The following is a 9,486-nucleotide window of genomic DNA, read 5'->3' as shown; positions in this document are numbered from 1 at the left end:
GCCTCCATCCCTCCCTTCTTCCTCCCTTTGCCAGGTCCAGGGTCAGTGCATGGCTGGGGGAAAGAGAGAGATCGCTGAGATGAGAGACACAGGCATGGGGTGTTCAGCTGAGAGAGAAGAGAGACGGAGAGAGACAGACATCCTGTGTCCCTCTAAACGTCTCACTCAATCCACCGCCTCCCACATCCAACACACCATGCCCCTTTATGACAGATGTTCCAACCATGTGAGAAAGAATGAGTAAGAGAAAGAGAGGCAGAGACAGAGCCCTCTCCCTCCCCAACTTCACCCTTCCCTTGTTTCTTCACACCACCCCCAGCCCCTCACACTTGAAAGAGACTGAGAAGGGGGCCAGTGGGGTGGGCTGTGTGGTGGGAATGACCCAGACACAACACAACATAAGATTGGGCTGCCCCCCTCCTGCCCCCCACCCCCAACCTCGGCTCTCCACAGGACTCCACAGCTGGGTTGGAATGTGACCTGCTTCAGATTTAATGCCAGACTTGGCCGTCTTCTCTCTGTTTGTCTGTCCATTATCTCGGTTGCAAACAACTAAATAAAATACCAAATAGGAATGTGCACACAACCAAAACTTTTGCGTGCACATAAACTAAAACTGATGCTGTGGAATATGGAAATCCATTTTGCAAACAAATGTAGACACATTGAATGTCTACAAGATAAACCAATCAGATAAGAGTGGAGCTGCATGGAAAACTTAATCATGTTGGGAAAAACTGAAGGTTTTTATTTTTTTATAATTTTGTTCCATAAATGTCGTTATGTAGATTCTAAAACATCATACATTGGATGAATATGTTGCTTTCCTACATATTGTCAACTTTCTCAAATGAATTTTCATAGAAAAAGATTACACATTCTCCCAACTGCTCTTAGCAATGTAAAGATAACTCAAAAATAAATATGATGTTTAGTACAGGTTCATATAGTCATTCAAAAGTGAATCCCACTGAGTGAAATGAAAAAGCTTATTTGATTCTGGTAGATAATTGAAGCTTGGCTTTACTTCATTGCAAGCTCAAGAGCTCAAAACATATATTACAAAACGTCTCTATTGAGAAACCACTTACCATGAATAATAATACACATATTGTTAAGGAATACAATGTATAGCTATATGTAAGATATTAGTATGTTCAAGATAATACTTTTGAATTTAAATTTACTTTCATTTTAGTTGGACTAGAATATTGTTAAGTGCTTGATACGAGTTCCCACTACTATATACTTTGTTAATCAACTAGTAAATTGTAAATCTCACATTTCAAAAAAACCTCCAGTCTCATATGATATTATATGTGCAGTGCGTACTTGAGTCCCAACATTTGTTGCCCAAATGTCAGTATGGGGGCCAATGGAAAGAAAAAATCATTGCGTGGCTGAAACTGTTCATTTGGGAGATAATTTCACAAAGTCCTTCAGAGCCTTGTTCTGGTCATTGGAGGGTATGTATTGAGACAGAATAAAGAATTAACCAGTCTGGTAGCATGAATGCTGAGAAAGTGTTTTTCCTGAAATTGTGTTCTAATTCTGAAATGTGTACCAACAGACCTGTAAAAAGAAAGATTTTGAAAAAGGTCCCAACAGATATTGTGGACACTAGTTCTCTGCAGGCTGTTGAGGATCTTTGACACGGAAAGTGAAAGAGAGAGAACGAGAGAGGGGGGGGGAGTAACAGGAAAGAGGAAATCTCGTACAGATCTACTGTGTGCTGGAAAACTCTTTGAGAACATCACAGGTCTTCTTTTGGACCACCTCACGGAGCTTCCGGACTCTCCGTGTGCTGGAGGAGCCCACAAAGCTGTCAGGCTGGAGAACAGCCATGCCGTTGTGGACATCCCCCATGATGATGAGCTGGCTGTCAGCCCTGGTGATGTTGGGACATGGGCAGCTCCAATCCATGTTGAGTAGCGTGACCTCCAAGGGTTCCTGGCCGAAGAACTTGAGGCCCATTTTCTCGTCTTTCAGGATCTCTTCCACTGTCACCAGGGCATGGCCCGAATCCTGCTCTTCTGTCAGGTCTGTCACACGGCCAAGGATCACAAAATCACTCTTGCAGAAGCTGGCCACCATTTTGCCCCGTGGTTTGCACATCTTGCAGTTGTTGTTCTTGGGGAAGGGGCACATCTCCTCACAGGCTTCTTTGGACTCAAAGTTGTTCTCGTTGCCGCCACAGCCTCCGTAGACAAATGACTGGCACTGCTTGAGGCTGCTGCTGTAGGCCCAGCGCGGCTCGTAGGCCTTGCATGGGCCTTGGAGGCTGGGGAGGCTGCATGGTGCCGACAACTCTGCCCCACACGACAGCATGCAGGCCTCATAGGTGTCAAAGTGGTTGCGGTTCTTGTTGCACTGGCTGTAGGTGAAGGTAAAGCAGTTGTTCCTCTTGGACTCGTAGTGCCAGCTAATGATCTCTTCCCCACAGTCGTCTGTGTCTGGCCCCTTTAGACACTCCTCGGCGGGGAAGGGCAGGTGGGTTGCGTTCCAACTGGCCCCCTCTCTGCGCCCTGGGGTTTTCTGGATGACCGCCAGGGGGAAGTGGGAGGCTACGGTGCCGCCCACGTTCTTGGCGGTGCAGGTGTAGATGCCAGCATCTTGCAGCTGGGTGTTGTAGATGACCAGCTGGCCGATGTTGGTCACCACCATGTTACCCTTCACGTGATTGGGGCCCATCACCGTGTTCTCCTTCCCCTCCAGCTGCTTCTCCCACGTCACTTCTGGGTGGGGCTTTCCAGAAACCTCACACAGGAAGCCGGCCGTCTCGCCAACAAACACAGCCTGCTGGGTTGGGTTGCTGAGTATACTGGGAGGGTGGATGTCGGCAGGGAGTGTGGTTTCCAGAAGGGCGGTGGTTGGCCGCAGGGTGGTCTCCAGGGGCAGTGGGCTGGTGTTGGGCCAGGTGAGGTGATACCTCAGGATATGATAAGAAAAATAACATATTTGCACCTCAAGGTAACCTTTTAGCAACTGTGTTTGGTAAACAAACCAAAAAATATATACAAATAATAAACAAAAGAGCAAGGTTAAATATGTTGTATTTCTTCACAATTCCTTACCTGCAGGTGACCATGGAGATGGAGATGCCCTTGGAACAGGCCTCTGCGTCCATGTAGCACTTGTTGTAGTAGGTCATCCCGTCCGAGGCACAAGTGAAGTGGGGCTCCCTCTCACAGCGGTCACGGCACTTACACACGGGTTGGCCATCCCAGATGTCGCACTCGGAACCCTGCTGGGTGCACATAAACTTGTCGCAAGTGGCACCCTTTGGCATGCCCACGGGACCCTTGCTTCCTTTGATGTCCATGTAGCGTGCCGCCACGCAACTTTTGTTACCACACACGTTTGGGCAGCACTTTTCGAAGGTCTCACAGTCCTTAAGTAGGGAAACAGGAAAATGATTGTGCATGTGCCTTTGGCATTCTAGTATTCAAGTATTCTTTCATAATAAATGGAAGACTGAAATTATAATAAAGGTATAAAATAAGTAATAAGGCAATAAAGCACAACCCAGTTGACATACAAATGGCTAAATGGTTATGGATCAATCATTTTTCAAAGTAAAAACATCTGTTAATAAGAATATCTAAGCAATTACATTTGGTTTTGATTTCCTCATTGCAACGTATTTTGAACTGCCTTTAATTGGGACACAGCAGAAAGTCATTTTTTTAAGTTGTAGTGTACAGACAAAATAATAAATGGTTAGTGTATATACTCCACAAACCTTCCACCACGAAGCTTGTGAATTTACCTGATCGGATTCGCATTCGCGCATGCAGGTGCTCATTGCATCCACCCACAAGTTGGGGTTCATCTCGTTGGGACACATTCCTGCATGAGAGTAAACCACTTTGGCAACAGACATGGGCATCGCTCTTACCCGATCGTGGTCTACTATTAAGTAGAAGACGAAACATCGTCCAAACACAAACCAAATCCACCGAGGAAACAACATCCACCACATATCCAGCGCGTAACGGACGATCGCAAAGATCCCAAATAATTAAAAACGTATTTGAATGTTGAAGTTTACTTTCCTATGTGAAAACCTGTCAGTTTAACAACCCAGTAAAATGTACACGAACTAATTTGACAAATAAAAACGGCGTGGAGACCTGTGTTCAACGCGATGTGTAGCAGTAGGACTCCCCAATCCGTGTGAATCCACGTATAATAGTCCGAAGAGATTAGGTAGCGGTATGTGAAACTTATTACTTGGGATGAAACTACATGAATTACAGTGGCTAGTTTTCACCGACTGCAGATCGCAGACGAGTTACAGTTATGATAAGCTTACTAAAAAGTATTCAGAGACTTCAGTCTCTGACGCGGACTGGAGAAAAGGCACCTGTGTGCAAGGCGCCGTGACACCTTTTAACCCTTAGCTTGCAAGATTGATTCACAATTCTTTTGTGTTCGGCCAATGACTTTAACAAAATAATTGTCATTAGGGAATAGATATATTGTTATATTTAAATATGTTAATTTATGTAGATTTAGCCTACTGCAACAGTAAGTTTGTTTCTTTTATCCACATTTCTAAACTTATGAGGGGTTTCTCAGTCCTGGGTTTTCCTCATGAGTTGCCAAAATGTGGAAGTTTGTGTTGTTTAGGCATATCTTATACCTTTCAACAACAATATGTTGGGTGGATCAGTCAACGTTTTACTGCAATGTTTAAAATTGGGTTAATATCTGTATGACACTTGCTATAAGAGGCTAAATTAGACTATTTGAAGATATTTGCTTCTAGAAACAATTATTGCAGCATGTATTCACCAACGTAATTGCTAATAGACACTTGGTATCTGTTTCCAGAAGATGGCACTATCCATAATGTCCCTAATGCTGGGGACACACTATACGATGTTTAAAATCTTATACGATTTTCAAACTGTGAGAGACCACAAACATGAGAACAAAAAATCTTAGATTGAGCCGTTTTGCTCCTACAGTGTGTGGTCACTTAACACACCTCACACCAAGGGAACATCTGATAAAATCTGCGGCACCATCAAGATAATCGGGACATATGTTACCTAGGATTGTCGGAAGGGCCGAAATCGGCCGATTATCTTGTGGTGTGTCCCCAGCATAGGCCATTCTCTCATCTACAGATTTGCTTTTGAACGCTGAAGGTCATTCACACTCTCCTTCTCAACAGTCCACATGACGCAGTCACAGACAATAAAAATATTTTTGCAAATATTGACCATACCTTTATCCATGCCAGAGACTTGTGGCATGTTATTAAATAATTTACTGTATAAACACAAGGATACGTATATTTTTGGCAATTGCGCAAGTCCTTTAATAATGATGAGATGTGATTTAATAGTTGTAAGACATTGTTTAAGTAGATAATATCCATATGTAAGTGGCATCCATAACTTGCAAAGGAGACAGTATACTTATGGATAGCCTAAGTGGTCCATCAACATGGCTGAACGTTCTTGTGTGAGGCTGTCTCCTGCAATCTGCTGTTTCCCCAGATGAGATCCTGCTGAGCCCAAAGAGGCCCAGGGCTCTCCAGCCCTAGCCTCTGTCTGGGCCCTCTGTCTGTGAGCCCTCACTGACCGGAAGACACACATCAACACACTCACACAAAACCTGGGCCGCACGCACATACACATAAACAGGTGTCCATTTAGAGACAAAGTGTGCAGTGTGTCTCACCTGCAGTAGACAAATCTTAAGTCTTTGTTAAATCTTAAGTTTTTAAAGATGAAAATTCCAAACACAAACAGGGTTTAACCCTTTTCAAGTTGAATTACTGTCTGGCATACAGACTTAAGTCAGACACACGTACACACAGTTTATCATTAGCATCATGTTCCAGAACCATGATCTCAATCCAACTCCACTCAATATGTGTATTGTGCTAAAGCATCCTCATCAACAGAATAATCACCCTCCCCCTGGCCCCTCCACCCTTAGGGAGGTTGAGACTCCCACACATTCCCAGCATTTTGGACACACAAGAGACTAAAAGCATGTCACATAATAAACAACAAGTCATGGAAGACCCCATCGGGGTTTCAGATGCCTCCCTGTCTTTGGCACAGTGATGTCTTCAAACAATTGTTGAGTTTGATCTTCTGCTTATGCTTTTTGAGCACCCTGTTTAAATGCAAATCCAAATCTAACTACGTGTATGGCCACTTAGTTAATGTTATTCAATCTGACACTACTTAATCTCCATATTCACAGTGTGAATACAATCAAATGTGGACATTGTAAACATTGCATGTCTGAAGTTGTGTATTTTGGCTTGTGTGCAGTGCTCTCTTGCACTGTATTCACCCTTTGTACTAGGAAAGCCTAGTCAACAAAATGGCGTAAAGCACTGTGGGACACACTTTACCTGTAGTTCAGTTTAACCACTAAGTATCTTATCAACAACAATCTAGGTAACAATTTAGATCCAGGTGCTTGTAATAGATGTTAGTTAATAGGTAACAAGGCTCTTCTAAAATGCTTATTAACTTGTTAATAAGACTGTGCGTTTTAATAACTGGGGTTAATGTTACTGTAAGATGAGATCAGTGTTCGTTACTAAGTAATAATGCCCTTATAAAAATGTTGATTAACATTAATGTGTTAATAAGAATGACTAACTCACTACGGCCTTATCACCTACTAATAAACAAACTCTTATTACAAGCAACTGGATCTGACGTTTTACCACAATCTTTAGTAACAACACTGTGGTTACACAGGATCTGTAAGTGATTACATTATACAAATGTTACACATGTATGTTGCTGGAACATGTTGGAAGGTGGGAGGGATGTTGCTACCAAAGGGTCCACAAAGGGGGCATTCTCAAGCATAACAAGTTTCCCCAGGGGGTGCGTAGTTAGCTGTCTCTAGTGGACTGCAGCTCTCCTTGCCTGTTTCCATTTTGAGGGAAATACCTCACAGGCTTAGAGAGAGGGGTCAGTGGGTGCTGGCGTGAAGGGAGGTGAGGGATGGGGGTGCAGAATCTAATCTGTCTCATACTACCTAATCAATGTCACATGGTTTGTGAGCACAGTGAAACATCATGGTGGACAGCCAGTGGTTAATGAATGAACCGTCTTAACCTCATTCACAACAGCTGGGTCTGTTGAAAAGGTCGGCATGTAGGCTACCTTGGAGTTGGACAGCCTGGACCAACCAGACCTGTGCTTTTTACTTCTTGAGACTTTATCACCCCATCCCTGTGGAGGGTAGGGAGAGAAGAACTGGTACCGTACTTCCAACTCGACTGCCAGGATAGGTGTTTGAACACCGTAAAATCAGTTTTCTTCTACCTTTGGGAAATTACGATAGCTGTATATATTGGAGAACATTGGATTGGGTTTAGAATAAAGGCTGCTATTGTCCGTGGGCTGGCTGACACAATCGCATGGCTTGGAAAACGTCAGCGGTTGAGCAGTGACCACTGATTTGGATCCACCACTGTGGGCAAAGCTGAGCCACACTCAGGGCAGCCAATACGCCCATGCACCACCACCCAAACCTCAATGGAACAGTAAGTACTGATGGTCAGGCATCAGGCCTGATGACAGCGCATACAAACGGGAACCTTCGAACAACATGTCATCTGGATTTAGTGAAGTATGTGGATTGGTGTGACCGATAAGCAGATTTATATGACTGCCTTGTACAGTACATGATCCCCCAGGAGTCGTGCAGCAATTTCCACAAAAGGCAAATCCACAGTCCAAACCATCACCTACTGCCTATGGTACTGTGTTGAGGGCTGGGGAAGGTAACAGGGGTCTAACAAGCCTATGGTCCTGAATGGGGGAGGTGCAGGGGAAAACCGAGCCAGTTGTTAGGACTAATCATAAGCTCATTAGTGTCTAACACCAGGACAAAGGAGAGGACGTGTCTGTAGCAGTGCCCATAAGCTGATTCCAAGACCCTGACCAAGATACCAGGAGCAGCGCTGAGTGGCCTCAATGCATTCAGCCAATTCCCACTTCCCTCTCACACATGCCCCCTTTTTAGTTGTCATCAGATATTACGCCACAGCCATCTCACTGTCGGTCCACACATCTGTTGACCACATGGGAAATATTGTGTTCTCTTTCAGAACAAGGTTAAAATCTTCACATATATTTGGGCCTGTGTTACCATAACCTATTGCTTGTTTTTATTCTTTAGATCAAAACAAGAACATAAAACCCTGAACTCTGAATATGTTTTTTTTTTTGTGTGTGTGAATTTCAACACTGCAGTCTCAGTAGAGGGGTTCTTATGTGAAAATGGTGGTGTCACATTTTAAAATGTTATATGTGTGTACGTATACATTCATGGAAATCGCAAGAGTGACATGAACCAAATACAATGATTACAAGACCTTTTGGCTCAGCACACTCTTGTTCCATTCATGAAAAGTTGATTTCTCAGGTGTTGGTCAGCCAGAATGGGTCCCAGAGCTGTGTAACCCTGGGGTAATGTCTTAGGACCTTGCTCCATCACAACTCCCATTGAGACAAAGGGAAGAGGTTATGATGTTCTTGGACATTCAGGCAGTTGTGCTGCAGGAAGCAGGACACCAGGTTGGTTTCCTGTGGTTTTAGCCAGTCCTGTGGAAGGATACGGATCACACCTCACACCTATTCTTGTTCCTACACTTCTGACCCTTCACTTCACCAGTGAGCTGGAGGAGGCAACAGAGCTGACCTCCACATGGGAAGCTATTGGATTAATTGGATGAGCATCACAGACATGCTGATGTTTGCTGAGGTGATCATGATTCAACAACAGTACACAGTTGAATACTGTGATGTGAAATTAACTAATTTAGAAAGTTAATACTTATGGAATTATTTCACACGTCCCATATGAAATGCAAATATATTGCATAGAACATACAAATAACTGTATGGTTGTTATACTTAATCATCTACTGTACTTAATACATTGATACATAATTGTACCTCACTTTGGATAAATGTGTCTGCTATATGAACACATCTATATAGTTAAGGCAAGAACCTTTTTGGGTAAAACATTTTTAGACTATAAAACTGTGGTCTTCAACCCTAGTCCTCAGGGCCCACTGTCCTGTATGTTTTAGATATTTCCCTGCCCCAGTACACCTGATTTTGAATGGGTCATTATCAAACTCAGAAGTAAGTAAGACTTGATTTATATAGCACTTTTCATACAAGAATTGCAGCTCAAAGTGCTTTACATAAAATCAACAAAAACAATAATACAAGTGTTGATCTAACTAGCCGCACTCTATCTGCGGTCTCTCGAATCCGTCTTAGATCCGAGCTGCCACTTGCAGTTTCAGAAGCCTGATAACGACCTTTCATTTGAATAAATTGTATTGCAGCATGAACATATCTGAAACATACAGGACAGTGGGCCCTGGTTGAAGATAACTTCTCTAAAGTATACATGTAATCTCGATGTAACATCAATATTGGCTTTACTACTCCCTCTGCTGGCTCTTAGAAGAGTTGG

At 43.4% G+C, this 9,486-nt stretch overlaps 1 protein-coding gene across 1 annotated transcript; it reads right to left on the bottom strand.

Moving 5' to 3' along the window:
* Positions 1 to 771: 771 nt before the first annotated feature.
* On the bottom strand, positions 772 to 8,733 carry wfikkn2a (info WAP, follistatin/kazal, immunoglobulin, kunitz and netrin domain containing 2a). The gene is made up of 3 exons (XM_084678607.1): positions 3,770 to 8,733; positions 3,075 to 3,391; positions 772 to 2,929 (listed from the first exon to the last, which is right to left on the bottom strand). The coding sequence occupies exons 1-3, from the start codon at positions 3,980 to 3,982 to the stop codon at positions 1,723 to 1,725; spliced, it is 1,737 nt and encodes a 578-aa protein (XP_084534733.1). The 5' UTR covers positions 3,983 to 8,733; the 3' UTR covers positions 772 to 1,722.
* Between the last annotated feature and the right edge of the window lie 753 nt (positions 8,734 to 9,486).

Source organism: Hypomesus nipponensis, chromosome 17 (genome assembly GCF_054491055.1).
Source record: "Hypomesus nipponensis isolate SF chromosome 17, ASM5449105v1, whole genome shotgun sequence".
Classification (NCBI taxonomy): Eukaryota; Metazoa; Chordata; class Actinopteri; order Osmeriformes; family Osmeridae; genus Hypomesus; species Hypomesus nipponensis.
The sequence above is the reverse complement of the archived record's forward strand: the minus strand, read 5'-3'. Positions and strand labels throughout refer to the sequence as shown.

Excerpts from the sequence above, each read along its gene's own strand:
- wfikkn2a (XM_084678607.1), bottom strand. The coding sequence starts at position 3,982 with ATGTGGTGGATGTTGTTTCCTCGGTGGATTTGGTTTGTGTTTGGACGA. Across the intron at positions 3,392-3,769 it reads GCGAATGCGAATCCGATCAG|GACTGTGAGACCTTCGAAAA; the intron begins GTAAATTCACAA and ends TCCCTACTTAAG. Across the intron at positions 2,930-3,074 it reads ATCTCCATGGTCACCTGCAG|GTATCACCTCACCTGGCCCA; the intron begins GTAAGGAATTGT and ends TCATATCCTGAG.